The sequence below is a fragment of the Colobus angolensis genome, unplaced genomic scaffold (genome assembly GCF_000951035.1).
Source record: "Colobus angolensis palliatus isolate OR3802 unplaced genomic scaffold, Cang.pa_1.0 Scaffold164, whole genome shotgun sequence".
NCBI lineage: Eukaryota > Metazoa > Chordata > Mammalia > Primates > Cercopithecidae > Colobus > Colobus angolensis.
This window is the reverse complement of record NW_012114755.1, coordinates 1,073,544-1,100,695: the sequence shown is the minus strand read 5'-3', so window position 1 is coordinate 1,100,695 and position 27,152 is coordinate 1,073,544. Positions and strand designations below refer to the sequence as shown.

Genomic DNA, 27,152 nt, shown 5'->3' with positions numbered 1-27,152 from the left:
AATGACTGTAAACGTAACTTCACATTTCTTAAAGTATTTTCACTTCCCTCAGTGGCCATGCAGCCTGGTGGCTAAGGGCACTGTCTCTGGAGACAGATTTCCTAGGTGTCAGCTCTGGCTCTGTGATATACTAGCTTCATGACCTTAACCTTAGCTTCCTTGTTTGTAGGATTGAGAAAACAACAGAATCAACCTCACAGGGTTGTTGTGAGAATAAATAATACACATGAAACGCCTAGGAAAGTTCCTGGCACTTAGTAAACTCTCAATAAACATTAGCTACTGTCATGATTGTCATCATCATCATCATCACCATTATCATCTTCACCACCATCATCATCCTCACCATCCCCACCACCACCGACATTGCATTATCACCACCACCACCACCTTCATCCTCACCATCCCCATCACCACCACCACCACTGCGTTATCACCATTATCACCACCACCCCCACCATCATCCTCACCATCACCACCATCATTGTCATTGCATTATCACCATTGTCACCACCACCACCATCCTCACCGTCCCTACCACTACTATTGTCATAGCATTATCGCCGTCGTCACCATCACCACCATCCTTACCAACCCAGCACCACCATCATCATTGCATTATCGCCGTCATCACTGCACTATCACCATCATAGCCACCACCATCCTCCTCACTGTCCCCACCATCATTGCCACCATCAGCATCATCACTATCATCTTCATGATAATTTTCATCATCATTGTACTGAATCCTTACCACAACTCTAAATCATGATTATGTCGACTTTACAAAGGAGGGCACCATACCCAGAAAGCCAGTGGCAGAGCTTGGGACAAGAATGCTAACTTGCAACCAGGGGTTCCTTGCACTAGATTAAAGGATCAGGTTCTCTAGAGGAGGGGATAGAGAGGAAAGGAAAGGGGAGCAGACCAGGGGGTGTTGGGGGAGAAGGGTCTCCATACCAGATGGCACCGGGGCACCGGGATTGTGTCACAGTCACACTCTGAAAAACACAAGGGGCCAGGTCCCACTTCATCAGGGATGTCCAGGTAGAAATCCCCTGGGTACCCTGGACCTCTCACTGCTGGCACAACCCATCTTCTGAAGACCCAGCTTCAGGCCAGGCCTGGGAGAGGAGACAAAGAGGCCCAAATCTCAGCCTCCTTCCATCCCTGAGGGCAGGAGGAGGCCTGCAGCTCTGCTGGTTAGACAGGTGGGCAGTGATGGATTCTGAACACCAAGCTCTCCACTGGGTGTGGAGTGAGGATAAATAGGCAGATAGGCCAATCACAGGTTTCCTTTTGTCACCTGGATTAATCCCTCCACCTGGTCCAGAGCCTATTCTTTTTATTTCTTTTCTTTTTCTTTTTCTTTCAGATGGAGTTTCACTCTGTCACCCAAGCTGGAGTGCAGTGGCGCTATCTTGGCTCATTGCAACCTCCACCTCCTTACAGGCACCTGCCACCGTGCCCGGCTGATTTTTTTGTATTTTCAGTAGAGACAGGGTTTCACTATCTTGGCCAGGCTAGTCTTGAACTCCTGACCTCATGATCCACCTGCCTGGGCCTCTCAAAGTGCTGGAATTACAGGTGTGAGCCAACGCGCCCTGACGCAGTAAGGACTTTTTAAGATGGAAACCCTCTTTGGAATGGGAAATTTGCTTTTTCCTTCTTTTACCCTGGAGAGAAAAGGCTATAGAAACATTTAGCACTCGGAGTGCGGATGCAGGAGGAAGCTGATTCTGGTGGCTTCCTCTAGAGACCTTGCAGGGGACAGACCTGAGAGGAGTGGACAGTGGTGGGCCGGGCTCCCCCAACCCCTCCTCAGCAGGGCCATTGGATCTCCCAGTGGGGAGGCTGTCCTGACCACGGACTCACCACAGGATTTGTAGGGGCAGCAGCGGTCGGGGCTCCACACCTCCACCAGGGCAGTGCCCAGGCCACACTGCACTTGGGGACAGCGGAAGCTCTCACACACTGTGGGGGAGGAGAGGCAGGCAACACATCAGTCACAGGCACCTGCGGGTGTGAATCCTAAGAAGGGCTAAGGAAGGGCTACCCCCAGCTCCTCCTTAGTGACCCCCACTGTCCTCGGAGCTCCAGGGAAGAGTCTGGGCACCCAAAGTCTCCCCAGGGAGCTACTTCAGGTCCTGGTGCTGTGCCTGTGAGGCACTGGTGACATGACAGGGTCAGAACCTCAAGCTCATTAAATTGGGCCTCCCCAGTCTGCAGTCACCCTGCAAGAGGTGGTCCAAGGAAAGCCAGCCACTAGGGTAAGGTCTGCTGACAGGGAACACCCCGCTCTGTCTAACACAACCTTTCCGACCCTGTGGAAACTTCATCCACTTGGGGCCCACCTGAGCCTGCCCTGCTTCAGCTGATGCTACCCTGCAGGGCCCACACTTCCTTTCTTCCTAGTCTTCAGGCTGACTTCTCAGTTCAGGATTCCTCAGCCATTCTCATTTGCTGAGAGAACAAGGCAAGGGGTGAGGGAACTCCTTGGGTGCAACACTTTGGTGGATAGGGGAGGGGCAAAGGTCAGCACGGCAGGTGAGGATCTGAAAACTCTAAGAGCTACTTGATTTACTAATAAAGTTATTGTCACAATCAAGGAGTATCAAATGGTGTTCCAAAAAATTATGAGGAAGGGCATTTTTATGGTGTCAAAGTAATAGGTTATTTTCTGGTTGGAAGAGGAAAAATGTAAGATAGAGAGATCTTAGGATTACGGTATCACCCTAACCTGGGCCAACGTTAACATCGATTCTAGTGGCTCAGCCCGATAGTGTCTGGCACCCAATGTGATGTGCTATGAAGCTTATGCACGCACTGTCTAGCCCCAAATTTTTAACTTGAACCTATCAAGTCTTAGATGGAAATTTCAGTTTTAGGAAGCACAGAGGCCCAGGGAACAAGGAAAGCAGCTCCAAAAGAAAGCAACTGGCGAAGTCCAGAAGCGGGGACTCCGCAGGGTCATGGCCTGGACTCTACAGTGGGAGGTCACACAGGAAAAGGGACTTGTGCTAGGTTAAGAGAGATGTGAGGCACGTCATTATAATGCATTGTCCGGGACTGAATCCTGGATTGGACAAACAAGAAGAAACACGGACTGGCATGAGACAAGTTGAAAACGTATTAATGTGGAAAGGTAGAGATTGTTCACTGAAAACAGCCAGTTAAAAAAAAGAGTATGTCCAGGATGAGATGATTTTGGTACATAATACACACATCTACATAAAATAGAGAGAATCTGGAAGGATATGTATCCACTAAAGCATTGGCAGTGGAATTATCTAGCAGGTAGGAAGGTGGTATTTTCATTTTCTTGCATTTAGTTGGAATTTGTACTTTCTATAAGGCATATACAGTGCTTTTGTAACAGTAAAAGTATGATGAAGACTGGGAGAAAGTGATATCAACAGCCTCTGTTTTTGAGCACTTACTGCATACCAAGGACCATTAGGTCCTTCACATAAATTATCTCTAATTTCCACAACAGCCCCTCAAGGCAGATACTAGCATCACCATTTTACAAAGGAGCAACTTTGCCTCAGAGAGTAAGGAACTTGCCCTGGGCCGCACAGCTGGTAGACAGCCTAACTGAGGTTCGGAAACCAACTGACTATGCCCATACTCCATCCACAGGACTAGGCTGCCTCCTGAGAAACATGGGAAGAAATGTGAAGAGAAGGAGAAAGGATAGTGAATCTCTCCTCACATCAGTCTGGCAAATACTGTGGCAAGTGGGCCAACCAGCTCCTGGTCAGGTGTGGCCAGGTAATCTGGGCAACTCTCACGGGATGGGAGCCTACATTGTTTCGGAGGTGGCTCTTGACATTGAACCAATCAGGGCAGCCCTTGGGTGTCCTGGTGGAGGCCCCTCTCCTACTCTGTGTAAGAAAAAACCTCATGCTTATTCTATTATCAGTGTGCAAAGCAATTTTTGTAAATTGAACAAAATTTAAATCGAACCATTTTGTTCATTTTCATCCATTAGGTTTACTTACAGCCCATAATGCTGGCTGCACTATGCTTAACAGTTACTACTGAGGTACTGTGTACACAGTGCATTCTATATCAAGGTACTATGAACACAGTACATGATACGCACATACTACACATGTCTACATGTATGTATAGTATCATATATACAGGTACCAGGCCCTATAAAAATATTGGGAAAAGTATACTTTTATTTATCATTACAAAATAAAAGAGCTTCAGAGGCTTTGCAACACGGGGCCTTCTGTGATACAGCCTCCAGGAGCAGGCACTATGGTGACATGGTGGCGAAAGGGACCCTGAAGGGGGGCCTTGGGTGAGTCAGGGAATGAGGACTTCTTATCAGTGCTGTGGGGGATGAAGGGATCCAAGTATTTGCCTTTAACCCAAGCCTCCGTCTGGCCCTTGGGGGCCTCCATGGAGGGGACAGACCTGGACCTCCCACCCTCCAGCCTGACAGTCTGACCCAGCTTCTTCAGGTGGGCCTGCACTCGTCCTGGCTTCAGCTCCTCGGCCCTCCACAGCTCACCACCTGGGAGCACTCTGTTGCTCCCTGTCTACCCCCATTAGTCCCGGGGTGGGGACTCTGTGAAGGGTCCTTCCCGCCACAGCCAGCCATGTGCCCAGCCAGGACTCACCACACTGGTACAGAGGGCAGCAGAGCTCCGTGGTGTTCCGGTGCACGGTGAGTGCCTCCCCTTCTTGACATTCGGGGATGGGGTCTGGACAGTCGCCACAGGCTGAGGGGGAAGAGGGTCAATGCTGTCACAGCAGTCCCCTCGTAGGAGCTTGGCACACAGCACGTTGCTGGGGGTGGGGGCTCCTCAACAACCCAGGCAGGAGCTAACTAATGGCAGCACCGCATGGTCTCATGTGACCCATTCTGGAATCAGAATCTGGAAGTTCTCCCTCATGTCTACCCAAACGTTTACACGGAACAAGCACCAGTTTCCTCTTGCTCAGTAATCTAGGGGGGGACACAGGGTCGGTGTTCTCTTCCTCCCACCCTGTTTCCTGGACAGTGAGCTTGTCCTTCCTTCTCCCACCCCATCTGAAGACCCCCAGCCTTTCCTGCCAGCTGCCCAAGGACACAGGGGTGAGGCTAGCGAACTGTGATCCAGCTGTGTGCGCTGGCGTCTGGTGGCGGCGACCCACCGCAGAAGTAGGAGGTGCAGCAGGAGTCCGCCAGGCGGCCGGCGATCAGGGTCTGGTCCTGTCGGCAGCTGGGGACAAGCTCTGCCTCACAGAGATCTGGGTCACACTCTGGGGAAAAGGCCGGATTTAGGTGCTGGGAGAGGAACCTGCCTGGCCACACCTGAGCCCCTGCTCCCAGAGCTGTCCTCCCCACACTGCCCTCAGTCCATCCCCCACCCTCCCCACCCCAGGCCTCTCACCACAGCTGTAGCTGGGGCAGCAGGAGTCCTCCTGGAAGTGGGTGAGGAGGTGGTGGCCTGGGTGGCAGGTAGGGGCGAGGCCCTCACACAGGGTCTGGTTACACACTGGCCCCGGGGACCAAAGGGCCTGTCACCTTGGGGCTGGATGTCCCCAATGCTCTCTAGTGGAGAGCACTGGACAACTGCCCAAACCCTGGATGCCTGGCCCACTCCTCCCCTCACTGCTCCTCCCAGCCCCCAGGACCCACACTCCTAGATGAGGCCTTTGAGGGTCACACGAGGGTTCAGGGCTGGGACAGAAGATTAGCAAGAGCTAATATCCATTGACACGTGCCCCATCTCACAGCAACCCCAAAGATGGGCCCGATCATCAGCTTATGTTCCGGGAGAATGAACGAAGGCACAGAGGATGTGAAATGATTTGCCCAAGGCCACAAGGCTACAGGTGGGGAAGGAAGAGTGGCCAGGCTGCCTGGCTCCACAGCACTCACTGCACTGACTCCTGCGCCTCTGCCTCTGCCCCCAGACAGGGTTCTCCCCTCCTCCCAGCTCACCCCCTACAAGACATTTTGCTTTTCCTAGGCCTTGTCCTATCCATCAGGGTTGGTGTGCAGGGCTGATGGATAGCTGTTTTACAGTTGTTTTAACTGTTTTACAGTTGAGGTCCAAGGAAATAAAGGTGGACACTCACCACAGACAGTCCTCAGGCAGCAGGGGTCCTTGGTAGGTAGGAGCAAGGCCACCTCCCCGAATCGCGGGCAGCTCTCAGGGCGGGGATCAGGGCAGCCCAGATCCACCGAGACGATGGTGTCTGGGGCTTGGCACTGGTGCTGGCAGCAGCCGCTGAGGGAGCTGTTCCAGGTCTCCCCCAGGGCCCTCGGCACCCCCATGCTGTCAGTGCAGGCTGCAGAGGGGAATGGAAGGGTGCGAGGTGAGGAAGGTGAGCCCAGACCTTCCCAGGCTAGACTCTCCCTGGGATACTGACCACCCCTAAGCAGACCTGAAAGGATGCAGATGGGCCTCAGCTATCGGCAACAAGAGGTGAGACCAAGGCTGAATTTGGAGGCCCCTGCTCAGGGAGGGGAGGAACCTACCACACTTGGCCTCTGGGATGCAGAGTGCAGAGTGGTGCCGGTGCAAGATGGTGCCCTCGGAGCAGACGCAGCCCTCGCCCAGCACCTGGCAGTGCTCTGGGTCCAGAGGCCCTAGTATCCCATCCTGGCATGTCTTGGGTGGCTCACAGGCTGTCACACATGCCTGGTATGTGGAGTCGCTGGAGCACAGGAAGGCTGCAGGGGCACAGTGGGCACCAGGCCTACCTCAGACCCCAGGTAGGGCTCCCCATTGAGGGCCGAAAGAACAGGAGGGGATGAGGAGGGGGCTCAGAGTGTCATAAGCACCTCAGCAGAGAGTGCATAAGTCAAAGGGCTTGGTGACATCACCTCCTCCCTTAGATCAGGACTCAGCAAAGTACAGCCCACAGCCCAAATCCAGCCCACTGTCTGTTTTCACAAATAAAGTTTTATCGGAACACAGCCATGCCTGTTCATTTACATTCTGCCTAAGGCTGTTTTTGTACTAAAAAGGTAGAGTTGAGGACTTATGACTGAGACCATATGGCACACAAGGCATCAAATACTTACTTTCTGGCTCTTTACAGAAAAGGTTTGCCAATCTCTGGCTCTAGATCAGTGTTTTCAAACTTTCTTGATTGTAAAAAGTAGATTTTACATTGTGGCCCAATACACACAAGCATGTAGAACAGTGGTCCTCAAAGTCGACTATGAAAGAATCCCTAGGGAGTTTTTGAGGTATCATTGTGGGGACCCCACCCCAGGCCAATTGAATCTCTGATTGTGAGGCCCATGCATTTTCAAGTTCCCTGAGTGATTTCAAAGGGTATTTAGGATTGAAAATCGCTTCTATATAAAATAAAAAAATCTCTTTTACAAAATAATACTAAACTTTCGATGTGCAATACACACTGGTATTTTCTATTCTCTTCTATTGTATTTTTTTAAATGCTGGTGCTGACCCTCTAAATTGATTTCATACCCGCTGAGTTGGGATCCACACTTTGAAGAGCACAACCCAAGAGGACTTTTGTCTTTTCCTCTTTTCCCTGTCATATTGTGGGTGTGACCTTCCTGTGAGCCAACGCCAGCCTTTCTGGATGTGTTTACATTTATAAATCAAGCTACTCTAGCCCAGGCCACCCCTGTGGACCCCACCAGTCAAACCTAATTGGAGGAGGAGGAGGCAGATCTCATTTCCTTCCTGCAGGAAGGAGGGGAAAGACTGGAAGAAGAGAAAGGTGAGCAAAAAGGAGGCAGAGGAAACTAAGATGTGCAGGACGGTGTCCGTGGGGCAGGTCTATGTGAGCACTCGGCACACATTCCCCCACACCCTCAAAACCACCCTGGGCGGGGGCGATGGTTACAGTCTCCACTTACAGAGAAGAGACTCAAAGAAAGCAAATACTAAAATAACAACACAATTACTATGTGTTAATATATTCATAGGACTCATAATAAATATGTGTTCATTAATATGAAATGTATTTTTATAGGATATAAAAATTAAATGTAAATTAAACATATAAAATATTTATAAATTTACTAATGTACATACATCCATGAATGATTAAAGCTGGAAAACATACATGAACTTGGGTCTGGGAGCATTTTCCCACTTTAACAGGGGATGGGAGCAACAGTCACAATGGAGGGTTCCCCTGCCCTGCAAACTCACGGCAGTAGTCAGAGCGCCGCCACTCGATGCACACGTGAAATTTGTGGCACATGGCCACGTACACAGTCAGGGCCACGCAGGGCTGCTGCACGTACTTGGTGTCCCGGATCCACAGCTCACAGAATGACTCCGGAGGCACCTGGGCATATGCATCAGGCAGGGCTGCTTACTCGGATGTCACACATCCCAGTGCCCAGCTCCTCCCCTCCTTGCCCAGAAAGAACAATGAGCCTCTGCAGGTAGGTGTTGCCATCCCCCCACAGCCCAGGAGGTGTCCCCAATGCTGGACCCAGCTGGCACATACAAAGCGGTGGCAGGCACTGAAGGTGCGGTTGGACACCATGCGAAGGCAGGGCGAGCAGTCAGTTGTGGCGCAGCTGTCTGGGCGGAAGCGGGTCTGGCCCACTGCAGTCAGGGAGCTAGGCACCTGCCAGCTGTCCAGAAAGGGAGCAGGGTCCTCAGCCCCACCCACCACTGAGCCATCCTTCAGGGTGAGGTCATTGGCTGCATCTCCATCACAGATACCTGAAAGAGGCCGAACAATCCCACCAGCCACGATCATCACTACCACTCCCATGTCGTCAGCTCCCACTTTTTGTATTCCTCACAGTTCTTTGAGGTCAAGAATACCATTATCCCCATTTTATAGGTGAGGGAAATTATGTGAAAGGAAGCTAGGAAACCTGCTACAAAAGAAAACGTCTTTGTACTTAGGAAATACACATGTATTTAGGGGTAAAAGGATACAATGTCTTGAAGTTATTTTCTAATGGTTCTGAAAAATGTGTGTATATATATGGATTGCATGTGTTTATAAAAATGTATACACACACATACATACATACACACACACACATACACAGAGAGAGAGAGAGAGAAGGAGAGAAGCAAATGGGGCAAAATGTGAACCACTGGTAAATGCGGGTAAAAGGTGTACACTACCTTACACTATCTTTGCAGATTCTAAACTTTTTTTATAAGTTTTGCTATATTACAGCAAAATAAAAAGCTACTCCCCAAAAAATCTGCTTTACCAGTGATTGCTAGCTAATTATAACAACCGTTCCCTCCTTTTCCTGGGCAGTCAGTGTATTTTTCCCAGACGCCCTTGCAGCTGGGTGAGTCCCAGCCAATGGCATGTGAGTGAAGGTGACGAGTACCACCTCCAGGCCTAGTCCATAAAACCTTCCCACCTGTCTCCTGTGAACTTAGAAACTCATGTTGACATGGCAGAACCAGAAGATGGAAGGAATCTGGGTCTCTGACTGGGAACTTATGTATGCAGGAAATAAGCTTTTGTTGTGTTAAGGCACTGAGATGGGGACAAGGGTGAAGTTTATCTGTCCTAGCTTTTAATGTGACCTAAACTTCTGGTTTCATCTCCCACCTACCATCTATATGCTCCAGACACACACTTTCCTGCCCACAACTTCGCTCAAGCTGTTTCCTCTGTCTGAAATACTTTCTCAGATGTCCTTCCTTCAAGGATGCCTCAGATGCACCATCCATGACATTCCAAAATCTGTGTAACAGTCACTGGCTTGCAGGTCAGCCTTTCATAAAAGATTGTAGCTCTCTGAGTGCAAAGACTCATTTTCTTTTAGATTCTCATTTGTCTCAGCAACCTCCAAGTTTGTCTAGCAGGGTGCCCAGCTATCAAATGTTCATTCAAATAAAATGGAGATATAAATGATCCAACTTCTGTTCTAACACCTCTAACCACCATTCTGTGAATATAAAGCATGATTAAAGGCAAACTCTTATTAATATATTATTAATGATTCCCATAGTCACACTTTGGGTCTTGGCTTTAAGTCAGTGAGGGATGACACACAGGTATCCTAGGGAGGAGTCGGCTCACCAGGCTACTGCTGACCACAGTGCTCTTTGCTGGGAATGAACAGAGGAGAAGGAAGAAATGATGAGAAAAAGATGGTGGTAGTGATGGTGATGGTGGTGGTGGTGGTCGTGATGGTGGCATGTCTGTAAGAAGTGTTTGTGTTAAGAACAGAAGCATCATAAAACAGGGATTTTGTTTGTTTCGTTCACTGTTTTCTCCCCAGTGACTAGTACATGGCAAATATGTGTTGCACAAAGAATGAGTATAGAGCTGAACTGCATGTGTTAGTGCATGTGTGGAGGGCATTTGGATGCAGAGAGGCATGAATGTGAATGTGTGAATGATCACCAGGGGTGCAGGTGGAGGATGGAGGGTGTACGTGTGTGTGTGTGTGTGTGTGTTATAAGTGTTTTTTATCTCACCCATCATCACAATCATGGTGGTCTGTCATGGAGTGCCCCATGAGTGTCCATGTGCTTATGCCCCTGAGATGAACAGCAGCCCACATCCAGGCTTGTCCGATACCTCTTTTCCTTATGAGAATACTTCAATCCCTTAGGGCATGCTCTGCAATTATGCTATGGTCTGAAGAGCATTAGTTCTGTGTATTGTGGCAGCTTTGCTGTGTGCCCTTAGGTAAGCTCCTTAATCTCTCTGAGCCCCCTTTCTTCTTCAGTTCAGTGGGGATACTAATGGCCATCTCTCAGTGCTGTTGTGTGGATGACCAGGAATAAATAAGATTAGAGTGTGGAAGTGCTTTGTGAAATGCCCAGGCTCACGCAGATGGAAAGGATTATCCGACATTAGAAGGCTGTGAGGGAAGCTGACAGACAATCCCGGCTGAAGTGACAACTTGCTGAGTCCCGCCCTCTTATATCTCCCTATTGGCAGCTTAGGCCCCAGAACACAAGACATTAGGCCTCCTTGCCCTGGCAGCTCTGCTGCTCCCACCTCTGGCCTGGTATTCTGTTCCAGTCTTTCCTGCTCCAAGAGTAATTATGTCTGGGGGCAGAGGCGGAAGTGGGAAGCATCCCCTTCCCCCAAGCTGGGTCCCACCTCACCGCACAGGCCATGGCCTTGGGCCTTGCTGACTTTGCTGGCCTCCATGATCATGAGTCCTGAGCTGTGGAGCCATTGAATCTGGATGTGTGAGGGAGTCAGGATCATGTACATGTGGCCTGTGTCCTCAATTCTGAACCCATATCTGCTCACAGGTGGCCACACAGGCTGCGAGTCCACAGTCACCTTGGGAAGGAATTCAGTGTGAGTATAGCTTGTCCATCTATCCATCCATCTATCCATCCATCCATCCATCCATCCATCCATCCATCCATCCATCTGTTCATCCACCCATCCATCTGTTCATCCACCCATCCACCCATCATCTGACAAAAATTTATTAGGCATTGCTATGTGCCAGGCTCTGTTTCAGGCACAAGCAGCCAAATCACAGTCCAAAGTGGCATGGGAGGATTCTAAAAATATTTTTATTGGAAAAATACAATGAAACAAGAAATGCAACAACAGGCGGCAAGCTGCATCTTAACGCCCAAATAAACACAAATCCTGAGCTTTTCCAATCACTCTCTTCTTTCCTGATCCTGTTCAGATCATTTCTTCTGGGAGATTCTCCCTAAATTCCCAGCCTTGGGGTTACTTATCTCTACTCTGGGATTTCCTCATCTCTGTGCCGACCATTAAGACAGAAATCTATCTGTTTCCACATCAAGATCTCCAGTGAACTGAGTTTCTTAAGGGTAGATACTATGTCTGATTCACCTTTGAATCCCCAACACCTGCCTTTGGGCCTGAAGTAAATTGGGGCTCACTCAATATTTGTTAAACATGCAACACACTCTAATTCTCACAAACACTTTAAATTCAAGGCTACAACCTCTTCTATGTATTAAGAAGGTTAAATTTGGATGTACCATAGGTTATTATAATAGTTTTACACTGAAAAAAAAATGGGATACAAGAAGATTAAGATTTTAAAGTATTTACAATGAATTAATCTCCTCCCTTCAAGAATAGACTGTTTTATATGCTCCTGAATGTCAAGTGGGTCAATAAATAAATTATGAAAAAAACTGAAACATTTCTTGAAACAAATGATAATGGAAACACAACATACCAAAACCTACAGGATACAGCAAAAGCAGTACTAAGAGGGAACTTTATAGCTATTAGTGCCTATATCAAAAAAGAAGAAAAACTTCAAATAAATAATGCAACAATGTATCTTAACTAAAAAAGCAAAAGCAAACCAAATCCAAAATTAGTAGAAGAAAAGAAATAATAAAGATCAGAACAGAAATAAATTTGAAATGAAAAAAACACAAAAGATCAATGAAACCAAAAGTTTGTTTGAAAAGATAAACAAAATTGACAAACCTTTAGCCTAACTAAGAAAAAAGAAAGAAGACTCTAATAAAATCAGAGATGAAAAAGGAGGCATCACAACTGATACTACAGAAATTCAAAGGATCATTAGCAACTACTATGAGCAGCTATATGCCAGTAGAAGAGAAAATCTAGAGGAAATGGATAAATTTCTAGACACATACAACCTACCAAGACTGAACCACAAAGAAATACAAAATCTGAAAACGCTAATAACAAGTAACGAGATAGAAGCTGTAATAAAAAGTCTCCCAGTAAAAAAAAGTCTGGGATCTGATGGCTTCACTGCTGACTTCTACCAAATATTTGAAGAAGAGCCAATACCAATCCTACTCACACTATTCTGAAAAATAGAGGAGGAGGGAATACTCCCAAACTCATTCTATGAGGCCAGTGTTACCTTGATACAAAAACCAGACCAGCACATAAAAAAAAAAGACTACAAGTCATTATTTCTGATAAATATTGATGCAAAAGTCCTCAAAAAATACTAGCAAGATGAATTCAACAATTTATTAAAAAGATCATTAGTTGCGACCAACTGGGATTCAACATATGCAAATCAACCAAAGTGATACATCATATCAACAGAATAAAGGACAAAAAAACCATATGATCATTTCAAATGATACTGAAAATGCATTCAATAAAATTCAACATCCCTTCATAATAAAAATCCTAAAGAAAAACTGAGCATAAAAGGAACATACCTCAACATAATAGAAACCATATATGACAGAACCACAGCTAGTATCATATTGAATAGGGGAAAATGAAAAGCCTTTCCTCTAAGATCTGGAACACGACAAAGATGCCCACTTTCACCACTGTTATTCAACATAGTATTAGAAGTCCTACCTAGAGCAATCAGACAAGAGAAAGAAGTAAACGACATCAAAATTTGAATGGAAGAAGTCTAATTATCCTGTTTGCAGATGACATAATCTTATATTTGGAAAAAAGCTAAAGATTCCACCAAAAAACTATTAGAACTGATTTTAAAATTCAGTAAAGTTTCAGATTACAAAATCAACATACAAAAATCAGTAACATTTCTGTATGCCAACAGTGAACAATCTGAAAAATAAATCAAAAAAGTAATCCCATTTACAATAACCACAAGAATAATTAAATTATCTAAGAATTAACTTAACTGAAGAAGTGAAAGAGCTTTACAATGAAGATGATAAAACACTGCTGAAAGAAATTGAATAAGACACAAATGGAAAGATAGTCCATGCTCATGGATTAGAAGAATCAATGTTGTTAAAATGTCCATATTACCCAAAGCAACCTACAGATTCAATGCAATCCTTATGGAAATATTAATGACATTCTTCACAGAAATAGAAAAAAAAACCCTAAAATATACATGGAACCATAAAAGACCCAGAATAGCAAAAGCTATTCTGAGCAAAAAGAACAAAACTAGAAGAATCACATTACCTGACTTCAAATTATACTACAGAGCTATAGTGACCAAAGCAGTATGGTACTGGCATTAAAATAGGAATATAGGTTGGGTGCAGTGGCTCATGCCTGTAATCCCAGCATTTTAGGAGGCCAAGGTGGGCAGATCGCCTGAGGTCAGGAGTTTGAGACCAGCCTGGCCAACATGGTGAAACCCTGTCTCTTCTAAAAATACAAAAATTAGCCAGGTGTGATGGTGCACACTTGTAACCCCAGCTACTTGGCAGGCTGAGGCAGGAGAATCACCTGAACCTGGGAGACAGATGTAGCAGTGAGCCAAGATCTCCAGCCTGGGAGACAGAGTAAGACTCTGTCTGAAAAACAAAAACAAACAAACAAAGAAACAGACATATAGACTAATGGAACAGAATACAGAACCCAGAAACAAATTCACACAACTTCAGTGAACTCATTTTTGACAAAAGTGCTAAGAACATATATTGGGGAAAAGACAGTCTCTTCAATAAATGGTGCTGGGGAAACTGGATATCTGTACACAGAAGAACGAAACTAGACCCCTATCTCTCACCATATACAAAAATCAAATCAAAATGGATTAAAGACTTAAATCTAAAACCTCAAACTATAAAACCACTACAAGAAAACATTGGGGAAACCCTCCAGGACACTAGTTTGGGCAAAAATTTCTTGAATAATACCCCACAAGCACAGGCAACCAAAGCAAAATGGACAAATGGGATCACATCAAGTTAAAAAGCTTCTGCACAGCAAAGAAAACAATCAACAAAATGAATAGACAACCCACAGAATGGGAGAAAATATTAGCAAACTATCCATCTGATGGGGGATTAATAATTAGAATATGTAAGGCGCTCAAACAACTCTATAGGAAAAAATCTAATAATCTGATTTTAAAATGTGCAAAAAATTTGAAATAGACATTTCTCAAAAGAAAACATAATTGATGAACATCGATGCAAAAAATCCTCAATAAAATATTGGCAAACTGGATCCAGCAGCATATCAAAATCTTATCCACTACGATCAAGTAGGCTTTATCTCTAGGAGGCAATAGGAGGAGTTCAACATATACAAACCAATAAATGTGATTCACCACATAAACAGAACTAAAGACAAAAACCAATGATTATCTCAATAGGTGCAGAAAAGGCTTTTGGTAAAACTCAACACCTCTTCATATTTAAAACTCTCAATAAACTACATATTAAAGGAACATATCTCAAAATAATAAGAGCCATCTATGACAAACCCATAGCCAACATCACACTGAATGGACAAAACCTGGAAGCATTCGCCCTGCAAACTGGCACAAGACAAGGATGCCCGCTCTCACCACTCCTATTCAACACAGTATTGGAAGTCCTGGCCATAGCAATCAGGCAAGAGAAAGAAATAAAGGACCTCCAAACAGGGAGAGAGGAAGTCAAACTATCTGTTTGCAGGTAACATGATCTTATATCTAGAAAACCCCATAGTTCTAGCCCAGAAGCTCCTTCAGCTGATGAACAACTTAGCAAACTCTCACAGTACAAAATAAATGTACAGAAATCACTAGTATTCCTATACACCAACAATAGCCAAGCTGAGGGCCAAATCAGGAAGGCAATCCCATTCACAACTGCCACAAAAAAAGTACAATACCTAGGAATACAGCTAACCAGGGAGGTGAAAGATCTTTACAAGGAGAACTACAAAACATTGTTCAAAGAAATCAGAGGTGACACAAACAAAGAAAAAAACATTCCATGCTCATTGATAGGGAGAATCAATATTGTTAAAATGGCCATACTGCCCAAAGCAATTTATACATTCAATGCTCTTCCTATCAAACTACTGATGACATTCTTCACAGAACTAGAAAAAAAACTATTCTAAAATTCATATGTAACCAAAAATGAGCCCGAATAGCCAAGGCAATGCTAAGCAAAAAGAACAAAGCCGGAGGCATCATGCTACTCACTTCAAACTATACTTCATGGCTACAGTAACTAAAACAGCATAGCACTGGTACAAAAACAGATACACAGACAAATGGAACAGAATACAGAGCCCAGAAATAAGGCCACATACCTACAACTGTCTGATCTTCTACAAAGCCACCAAAAACAAGCAATAGGGAAAATACTCTCTATTCAATAAACGGTACTGGGATAAATGGCTAGCCACATGCAGAAGATTGAAATGAGACCCCTTCCTTACACCAAATACAAAAATTAACTTAAGATAGATTAAAGACTTAAACATAAAAGCCAAAACTAAAAACCATGGAAGATAACTTAGGCAATACCATTCTGGACACAGAAATGGCAAAGATTTCATGGCAACGATGCCAAAAGAAATTGCAACAAAAGCAAAAATTGACAAATGGGATCTAATTAAACTAAAGAGCTTCTGCACAGCAAAAGAAACTATCAACAGAGTAAACAGACAACCTACAGAATGGGAAAAATTTTTGCAAACTATACATCTGACAAAGGTCTTATATCCAGTATCTATAAGGAACTTAAACAAATTTACAAGAAAACAACAACAAACAAACTACCCCACTAAAAACTGGGCAAAGGACACGAACAGACACTTCTCAAAAGAAGACTTACATTTAGCCAATAAGCATATGAAAAAAGCTCAACATCACTGATCATTAGAAAAATGCAAATCAAAACAGCAATAAGATACCATCTCACACCAGTCAGAATGACTGTTATTAAAAAGCCAAAAAATAACAGGTTCTAGGAAGGTTGTAGAGAAAAAGGAACACGTATACATTGTTGGTGAGAGTGCAAATTAGTTCAACCATTGTGGAAAATAGTGTGGTGATTCCTCAAAGACCTTAAACACAACTACCATTTGATCCAGCAATCCCATTACTGGGTATATACCCAGAGGAATATATATCACTCTATCATAAACACACCTGCACACATATGTTCATTGTAGCACTATTCACAATAGCAAAGACAGGGAATCAACCTAAATGTCCATCAATGATAGACTGGATAAAGAAAATGTAGTATATACACACCATGGAATACTATGCAGCCATAAAAAAGAATGAGATCATGTCCTCTGCAGGAACATGGATGGAGTTGGAGGCCATTATCCTTAGCAAACTAACGCAGAAACAGAAAACCAAATGCCGCATGTTCTCACTGATAAGTGGGAACTAAATGATGAGAACACATGGAGACATAGAGGGGAACAACAGATACTGGGGCCTACTGGAGGGTGGCGGGTGGGAGGAAGGAGAGCACAAAAAAATAACTAATGAGTACTAGGCTTAATACCTGGATGACAAAATAATCTGTACAACAAACCCCTGCAATACCAGTTTATCTATATAAGAAATCTGCACATGTACCCCTGAACTTAAAAGTTATAAAATAAAATAAAAAATAAGACATCCAAATGGCAAACAGGCATATGAAAATGTTCTTAACATCATGGATCGTCAGAGAAATGCAAATCAAAACTATAATGAGAAATCATCTCACTCCAGTTAAAATGGCTTTTATCCAAGAGACAGGAAATAACAAATGTTGGTGAGGATGTGGAGAAAAGGGAACCCTCACACTTTTGGTGGGAATGTAAATTAGTACAACCACTATGGAGAACAGTTTGGAGGTTCCTCAAAAAACTAAAAATAGAGCTACCATATGATCCAGCAATCTGGGTATATACCCAAAAGAAAGGAAATCCATATATTGAAGTGATAGCTGCACTCCCATGTTTGTTGCAGCACTGTTCATGATAGTTAAGATTTGGAAGCAACCTAAGTGTCCATCAGCAGATGAATGAATAAAGAAAATGTGGTACTTACACACAATGGAGTACTCTTCAGCGATAATAATATGAGATTCTGCCATTTACAACAACATGGATGAAAATGGAGGTCATTATGTTGAATGAAATAAGCAGGCACAGAAGGACAAACCTAACATGTTCTCATTTATGTGTGGGATCTAAAAACCAAGGTAATTGAACTAATGGACATAGGAGAAGGGTAGTGGAGGGGTTGAGGGAGAGATGGGAATGATTAATGAGTAAAAAGAAAAATTATAAAGAATGAGTAAGACTTAGTGTTTGACAGCACAACAGGATGACTACAGTCAATAATAATTTAATTATATATTTAAAAATAACTAAAAGATTATATAATTAGATTGTTTATAACACAAAGGATAAATGCTTGAGGGGATGGGTATCCCATTTTACATGATGTGATTATTACACATTGAATGTGCCAAAATCTCTTATGTACCCCATAAATATATATACCTACCATCTACCCATAGAAATTAAAAATTAAAAAGGATTAGACTGTTTTATGCAGCAAATTATGCAGCACATGAACTATTATGTAGAGGGAGCCTCAGCCCAGGAGTCACAAAGAAAACTTTGTGACCCTAGGAAAGCCCCTTCCTCTTCGTAGAGATGGGGATTAGGCTTCATGATCCATGAGCACTCTCTGAGTTCTGGGAGTAAACATACATATCTGAAGCCCAGAGAGGAGCCTCGCCTGCATTCACAGGACTTGAAGTCCAAGCAAGGACAAAGAATAAAAGGTTAAAAACTAAGGACTTAGGCTTCCATTTCTGACAAAGATGGAGTAATAGGAACTAGATTTACTCTCTTGCCTTAAATGATCAAACAAATTGACTAAATATACAAAACAACAGTTTTCCAATGTGAACAGTTGGTAATGCAGGAGAGTGATCCCTGAAAACATAAATAAGTGAGGCAAGCCTTATTATTGCCAAAGGTTATTACTTAGAGAGTTTAGAGGCTGCAGTGCAGGGAGCAGGAACCCAGGCAGAGCCTGGTGGTTTCCTAGAGTTTAGAAGACAAGAGATGGACGTTCATAAAGGCCAAAGTAGCTAGAGTTTGTATGGCAGACAAAGAGACAGAGAGAGAGAGAGCTCTGAAGCTTTGCAGAATCCCCCTCCAACCCTGTCCTGACCCTGTCCTGAATTTTCAGCTGAATATTGATCAGCGTATGCAGGTGAGAAAACTACCTGAGACTAGAGAAAGAACCACCTGAAAGGAACAGACAGAAAAATCTACAGAGCTAGAACCACCTGAAAGGAACAGACAGAAAAATCCGCAGAGCTAACACAGGGCTGAGAATAGTTGGGGCTACCACCAGCTAGAATAGAAAAACCTCCTAATATGTAGAGTATAAGGTAGGTTATGCAGAAGGGTATTGCTTTAGTAGCAGGAAATTGGTATGTAGGATAAAGAATAAAATCACACTCAGAATAAAGGCTACTTTGGCTTTACCTAACAAAGCTTAAAGGCAAGCCTCAGAAAGATCAAACTGTTTCCAAGTAGCATAACTACTACAAAGCTCAAGAATATTTTCAAAAATAAAATGAAAGAATATCCAGCATCCAACAAGGCAAAACTCACAATGTCTAGAATTCAATTTAAAAAAATTGTCAGGCATGCAAAGAAGCAGGAAAATACAACCTATAATGAAAGAAAACATCAATGACACACATGGTAGACAAGGAAATACAAACAATTATTTTAAAAATTGTTTTAACTATACATGCTCAAGAAACTAGAGGAAAACAGAAGAAGGTGAGATGTTCACGATATAAAAAGACCCAAATCAAACTTGTGCAGATGAAAAATATCATGTCTGAGATGAAAACCACTGAATGGAATTAATATGCTTAGACACTATCAATGAAAAGATTAATGAACTTAAAGATAGAGCAATAAATACTATCTGAAATGAAGCACAGACTAATAAAAGACCCAATAAAATGATGAACAGAGAGCATAAGTGATCTGTGGGTCAACTTCAAGTATCCTAATACAAATGTAATTGAAGTCCCCAAAAGAAAACTGAATTACCAGGCCTATCATAATCAAATTGCTTAGAAATAGTGATAGAAGGAAAATCATAAAAGCAGCAAAAAGGGGTAGAACAAAATAACATTATGTATGAAGGAACAAAGAATGACAGCAGATATCTTATCAGAAATAAGCAAGATAAAAGATAGTGGAACTTCATAACAGCACTATTCAAAATAACCAAAAATATGAAAACAGCTTAAATGTCCATAATAAATGAATGGATAAACAAACTGTGGTATATACATACAATGGAATATTATTCCAGCCATACAAATGAATGAAGCATTGATACATGCTTCAATGTGGATGAACCCCCAAAACATGGAGTTCAGTGAAAGAAGCCAGACACAAAAGGACAGATATTGTTTGACTCCACTTATATGAAATATTCAGAATATGTAGATCCAGAGATAAAAGGCAGATTGGCAGTTCATGGATTGTGAGGAGAGGTGAATAGGAAGAAATTGCTTAATGGTTATGAGGTTGCCTTTTGGGGTGATGAAAATGTTTTGGAGCTATACAGAGGTGATGATTGCACAATATTGTGAATGTACTAAATGCCATGGAATTGTTCACTTTAAAATGCTTAATTTTATGTTATGTCAATTTCTCCTCAATAAAAAAAAAGACAGGAGCAAAGTCTTGTAAAGTACTGAAAGAAAAAAATATCAGCCTATAATTCTATACCCAGTGAAAGTATTTCTTAAAAATGAAGGAAAGACCAAGACTTCTTCCGACACACAAAAGCTGAAAGAATTTATCACCAGTAGATCTGTACTACATGAGTGTTAAAGGAAGTCTTTCAAGCAGAAGAAAAATGATACCAGATGCAAATCTAGATTTACACAAAGGAATAAAAAGCACAAAATGGTAAATACATGGGTAAATATAAACTTTCCTTGTTTTAAAAATCTCTTTAGAAGATAAATTAAATGCTTAAGGAAAAACAATAACAATTTACTGTGTAGTTTATAACAAATATAGAAGTAAATTTTATGACAATAACACAAAGTCTTGATGAAAGGAATTAGCAGTATACTGTTATAAAGTTCTTATGGTGTATGTGATGCAATATAATATTATTTGTAGCTAGGCTGTGACAAAGTAAAATTACATACTATAATATCTAAAGCAACCATTGAAGGAGAAAAAAATGTACAGACAATAATCCAACACTGGAGATGAAATGGAGTCATTAAAAACAATCCAAAGAAGGCAAAAAAAGGAAGAAGGAGGGAACAAAGAACAGATGTCACAAACAGAAAACAAATAGCAACAATATATAAACATCACCATGTTGAAGACCAAATTAAACATAAATGGTATAAACATCCCCAATTAAAAGGCAGAGATTGTCAGATTGGATCTTTAAAAATTGAAGGCTCAACTATTTACCCCCTGCAAAAATCCCACTTTTGTTTGTTTGTTTGTTTGTTGAGACAGGGCCTCACTCCTGTCACCCAGGCTGGAGTGCAATGGTGCAATCATGGCTCACTGCAGCCTCAACTTCCTGGGCCCAGGTGATTCTCCCACCTCAGCCTCCTGCATAGCTGGAACTACAGGCATGTGCCATCATGCTTGGATAATTTTTTAATATATATATTTTTAGTAGAGATTGTGTTTTGCCGTATTGCCCAGGTTGGTCTCGAACTCCTGGGCTCAAGCAATCCCTCGCTTCAATTTCCCAAAGTGAGATTATAGGCATGAGCCTACATGCCGGCCAAAAATTCCACTTTAAATAAAAAGCCACAAATAGGTTAAAGTAAAAGGATGAAAAAAGATACATCTTACATATACATATTAGGTATACGTGCTAACACCAATCAAAAGAAAGCTGGAGAAGCTATTACAGGCAAGTCAGACAAAGTGGAATTCAGAACAAAGACTTTTTACCAAGATAAAATGGCCATTTCCTAAGAAGAAAAGAATTAATTCATCAAAAAGACGTAACAATCCTGAATCTTATGCACCTAAATAACAGATTTCAATATAGGTGCGTAAAAACTGATAAAACTCCAAGGAGAAATAGAAAAATAAACATGTACCCTAGAACTTAAAGTATAATAAAAAAAAAAAGAAAAATAAACAATTATAGTCAGATATTTCAACAGTCTCTCAATAACTGGGAATAAACAGACAAAAAATTAGTAAGAATTTAGAAGACTTGAACAACACTATCAGCCAACTTGACCTAATTAACATTCATAGAACACTCCACCCAATAATAAAATACACATTTACTTGGAGTATATTCTTGGGCATAAAATAAATCTTACAAAATGTAAAAGAATTCAAGCTAGATAAATTATGTCTTATGAACACAATGAAATTAAATTAGAAATCTATAACAGAAAGGCATCTGAAAAATTATAAAATATTCAAAAATTAAATAAAACACTTAAAATAATTCATGGGTCAAATAAAAATCAAAAGGGATATTTAAAAGTATTTTGAACTGATTGAAAAAGAAAACACAGCATATCAAAACTTGTAGGATGCAGCTAAATCAATACCTACGGGGAAAATTGTAGCACTAAATGCTTACATTAGAAAAAGAGGCTGAGCACGGTGGCTCACAACTGTAATCCCAACATTTTGGGAGGCCGAGGCAGTGGATCATGAGGTCAGGAGATTGAGACCATCCTGGCTAACACGGTGAAACCCTGTGTCTACTATAAATACAAAAAACTAGGTGGTGCCTGTAGTCCCTGCTACTCGGGAGGCTGAAGCAGGAGAATGGCGTGAACCTGGGAGGCAGAGCTTGAAGTAAGCCAAGACTGTACCACCACACTCCAGCCTGGGCAACAGAGTGAGACTCAGTCTCAAAAAAAAAAAAAGAAAGAAAGAAAAGAAAAAGAAGAAGAAGAAATGTCTCAAATTAATGACATAGGCCTCTACCTTAACAAACTAGAAAAGAAGAGTAAATTAAAGCTAAAGAAAGCAGAAGAAAGGATATAATAAAGATAACAGAAATCAATGAAATAGAAAACATAAAAATAATAGAGAAAACCAATAAAGCCATTCTTTGAGAAGGACAATAAGTTTGATAAGCCTCTAGTCAGGCTTGTCAGGGAAAAGAGGAAGACACAAATAACTAATGTCAGGAATTAGATATGGCACATAGATTCAGATCCTACAGAAATTAAAAGTATAGCAAGAATATATGATGAACAACTTAATGTTTATAAATTTGACAACTTGGATGAAATGGACGAATTCTGTGAAAGACGCAAACTACCCAAACTTACCAAAGAAGAAATATATAACCAATATAGCTCTACATCTACTAAAGAAATTGAACGTGTGTTTTAAAAATCTCCCCAGAGAAAAATCCAGGCTCAGATGGCTTCACTGTTGAATTCTACCAAATGTTTAAGGAATAAATATCACCAAGTCTACATATATTTTCCAGAAACTTAAAAAGGGGAGAATACTTTCCAACTCATTATATGAGGCCAGTATTACTCTGCTACCAATAGTAAACTATCATATTACAAGAAAAGGAAATTTAGACTAATACCCATCATAAGGATACAACAATGTATAAAAAGGATAATATAACAAATGAAGTTAATTTCAGGAAGGCAAGACTGGGTTAACATACAAAAATCAATGTAATTCATCAAATTAATAATCTGAAAAAGAAAAACAATGTGATTATCCAAATAGGTGTGAAAAAAAGCATTTGACAAAATTCAACATCTACTCCTGGTAATAAAAAACTCTCAGAAAACTAGGAATAAAAGAAAATGTTCTTAACCTGATGAAGGACATCTGTGAAACGCCTACAACTAACATCATGCCTTACAGTGAAAGACTGAATGCCTTCTCCCTAAGATCAGACAAGGATGACTGCTCTCAATCTTTCTTATTCAGCATCACACTAGAGGTCCTAGCCAGTGCAACAGGGGAGAGAAAATAAATTAAAAGCATACTCATTGTAAAGGAAGAAATAAAACTGTCTCTATTTGGAGAGGACATAATTGCCTATGTAGAAAAACCCAAAGAATATAAGAACTAATAACTGAGCTTAGTAACATTGCAAGATACAAGCTCAATGTGCAAAAATAAGTTGTATTTGCATTAGTAATCAGCAGTTGGAAAGAAAAACAAAAACAACAGAATTACTTACAATAGCACCAAAAAATATAAACTATTTAGGAATAAGTCTATCAAAGTATGTGTAGGATCCTCACACTGAAAACTACAAAACACAAATAAAAAAAATCAAAGAAGCCATAAAAAAGTAGAGATGAACCATGTTCATGGACTGGAAGACTCACCAATGTTAAGAATTATTCTTCTCCCAAATAATCTATATATTGAATGAAACTCAAAATCCCACGAAGACATTTGGTAGAAATAAAAAAGCTGATTCTAAATTTCTATGAAAAGTTAAAGGAATTAGAATAGCTAGGCCAGGCGCGGTGGCTCACACCTATAATCCCAGCACTTCAGGAGGCTGAAGCAAGAGGATCCTTTGAGGCCAGGAATTTGAGACCAGCCTGGGCAACATAGTGAGACCCCATCTCTATACAAAATTAAAAAATTAGCTAGCCATGGTGGCATACACTTGTTGTCCTCTACTTGGGAGGCTGAGGTACAGGGATTACTGAGCCCAGGAGGTCAAGGCTGCAGTGAGCTATCATTGCACCACTGTACTCTAGTCTAGATGATAGGGCAGGACCCTATCTCTAAAAAAAAAGATGAAACAATACCACCTAATTTTAAGTTTAATAATAAGTAAGGGTAATCAAGACAGTGTAGCATCAGTGAAAGGATAGATTAATAGGACAAAATAAAAAGTATATAAATAATCCCAAACATTAATTTTCTTTTTTATGAGGCAGAGTTTCACTCTTGTTACCCAGGCTGGAGTACAATGGTGCAATCTCGGCTCACTGCAACCTCTGCTTCCCGAGTTCAACTGATTTTCCTGCCTCAGCCTCCTGAGTAGCTGGGATTATAGGTGGGTGCCACCACGCCCAGCTTATTTTGTATTTTTAGTACAGACGGGGTTTCTCCATGTTGATCAGGCTGGTCTCGAACTCCCGACCTCATGATCTGCCCACCTCAGCCTACCAAAGTGCTGAGATTACAGGTGTGAGCCACCATGCCTGGCCAACTGGTTTTTAAATAAAGGTTCAAAGACAGTTCAATGGAGACAGAATAGTCTCTTCAAAAAATGGTGCTGGAAAAATTGAGTATTCACATTTGAAAAATGTATCTCAACTCATACTTTGCACCATTTACAAAAATTAACCTTAAACGCAACATACACATAAAAGTAATACCTAAAACTATAAAACTTCTAGAAGAAAACATAAGAGAGATTCGGTGTGACTTTGGGCCAGGTTCATTAGGTACAGCACCAGTATCATGATTCATAAAAGCAAAACTGATAAACTGGACACCATCAAAATAAAAAACCTTTGGTCTTTTGAAAGACACTAGTAGGCGAATAGAAAAACACTGGAAAATTAGATTTATATTTGATAAAGGGCTCGTATCCAAAATACACAGGAGAAGTTCTCAAAACTCAATACAACAACATGATCTTTAAAATGTGCAAAAGACTTGAACAGATACTTCACCAAAGAGCATATACCATGGAAAATAAACCCATGGAAAGATGCTCAACATCTTCAGTAAGCAGAAAAATGCAAATTAAAACCAAAATGAGGTTCTATTTGACACTTATTAGAATGGCTAAACAAATAAACAAACACAAACCACCAAGTGCTGGCAAGGATGCGAAGCTCCTGGAGCTCTCACCCATTGCAAATGGGAATGCTAAGTACCTGCTCTGGAATACAGTTTGGCAAGTATTGAAAAGCTAAATACGTCCTTCCTGTTCAACCCAGCAGTCTACTCCTGGGGGCTTTATCTACACAAAACCTGTACGTAAATGTTTACAGCCACTTTTTTTGTTATTGTCCCAAACTGGAAACAACTCAAATATCTTTCAACTGGTTAATGGATAAACTATGGTACATCCATAAAATGGAATACTATTCATCAATAAAAAGGATTAATCTACTGATCTGTGCAACAATGTGGATGAATGTCACCATATACTCTGGTCAATTTATATGACATTCCGGAAAAGGCATAGCTATAGGGGCAGCAGATAATGGTTGTCAGCAGGTGGGGGAGGGGTTCACAACAAAGAGGCAGGAGGTAATGTTTGGGATGATAAAACTGTTCTATATCACGGTTGGAGGTGGTAGTTACCTGACTGTGAGTGCTTGTTACAACTTGTAGAATTGTATACTAAATAGGGTAAATTTTACTGCACGTAGATTATATGTTAATTTTTTAATGGAAAAATTTTATAAACTAAGAAATGAAACTCAGGGAGTTTTCTGTTCAAGCCTCCATCCCATGGGAAACCTACTGTCTGAAACCCCGTTCCTAAGAGTGCCACAAATGTGCTGCACCCTGTGTTCAAGGGCAGATTCCAAAAGGAAGGCTGCAGATTGAGGCTCAGGAATTGGGGAAAGAGTTACAACTTTGGGACCTGAGGAGGAGACAGATCAGTTCCCCTTGCCCACCTGTTGGGAGGAGCAAAGGTGGGACCTCTGAAGAGGATGCCGTATAGGGGTGGGCTGTTGCTGGGTACTGCCCGTATAGGGGTGGGCTGTTGCTGGGTACTCCGGCCTCCTTGACAGAGGCGGACTTAGTGAGGCCAATGAAGCTTAAATTCGGGGCTCCTCACTTCTTGGTAGGGGCTCTGGTAGTAATGTGTTCATGTGGCCATAGGTTTTTGTAAAGATTGCAAAAGTGAGATATTTTAGCCACAAACATTTAAACCCACTGTCTCTTACCTTTCCGACTTTTTCTCTGTCACAACAATATCCCATCCCTCCTGGTATACTTCCTCCCCTGACATTGGAGTGGCCACAAGCATTCTAATTATAATCACTTCCAGATATACCTAATTTTGCATGATTTTTTTAAAAAGGTCCCCTCCCCACCCCTGCCCTGAATCATGACTCAGCCTCACAGCCCCTCCACCCCTGGATGCCCTGCCCCTCAGCTGACTGTGGCCCTGCCCTGGAGGCTGGCTGTTTGATGCACTCACCTTTCGGTTGAAGCGATCAATAGTGACCTGATGGGCCAAGTGAGTCACATTCAACATCACCAGACAGAATGGGGGCCAGTTCAGGTGCCCCTGCAGAGAGAACCCAGCCCTCATCAACCTGGAGCCCTGTCCTCTGCCCCCCTCCAAGTGAGTGGGCACAGCAAATGTGAGTACAGTCTCCCCCAACTCCCCCCTGCAGTATGCCAGGGGCTCCCATCAGGCTGGGCAGATGGTGCCCAGGATCCCATGGAAAAGTTCTGGCTCCATTTGACTTCATGCAAGTCCAGACCAAAACAGAAAAAAAGAAGGAAGGAAGGGAGGGAGGGAGGGAGGAAGGGTGGGCAGAGAGGGAGGGAAAGAAGAAAGA

General features: G+C 42.3%; 1 protein-coding gene across 1 annotated transcript in view; it reads right to left on the bottom strand.

Moving 5' to 3' along the window:
- The window catches only part of OTOG (otogelin), a 104,230-nt gene that overhangs the window by 5,224 nt on the left and 71,854 nt on the right, over window positions 1–27,152 (bottom strand). The window contains exons 39-49 of the mRNA XM_011937439.1: window positions 26,786–26,875; window positions 11,046–11,229; window positions 8,449–8,669; window positions 8,145–8,283; window positions 6,488–6,682; window positions 6,085–6,297; window positions 5,394–5,498; window positions 5,155–5,262; window positions 4,638–4,739; window positions 1,876–1,974; window positions 961–1,001 (exon numbers count right to left, since the gene is read on the bottom strand). Coding sequence (XP_011792829.1) covers window positions 961–1,001; window positions 1,876–1,974; window positions 4,638–4,739; window positions 5,155–5,262; window positions 5,394–5,498; window positions 6,085–6,297; window positions 6,488–6,682; window positions 8,145–8,283; window positions 8,449–8,669; window positions 11,046–11,229; window positions 26,786–26,875 — 1,497 coding nt within the window. The remainder of the gene's footprint in view (window positions 1–960; window positions 1,002–1,875; window positions 1,975–4,637; window positions 4,740–5,154; window positions 5,263–5,393; window positions 5,499–6,084; window positions 6,298–6,487; window positions 6,683–8,144; window positions 8,284–8,448; window positions 8,670–11,045; window positions 11,230–26,785; window positions 26,876–27,152) is intronic.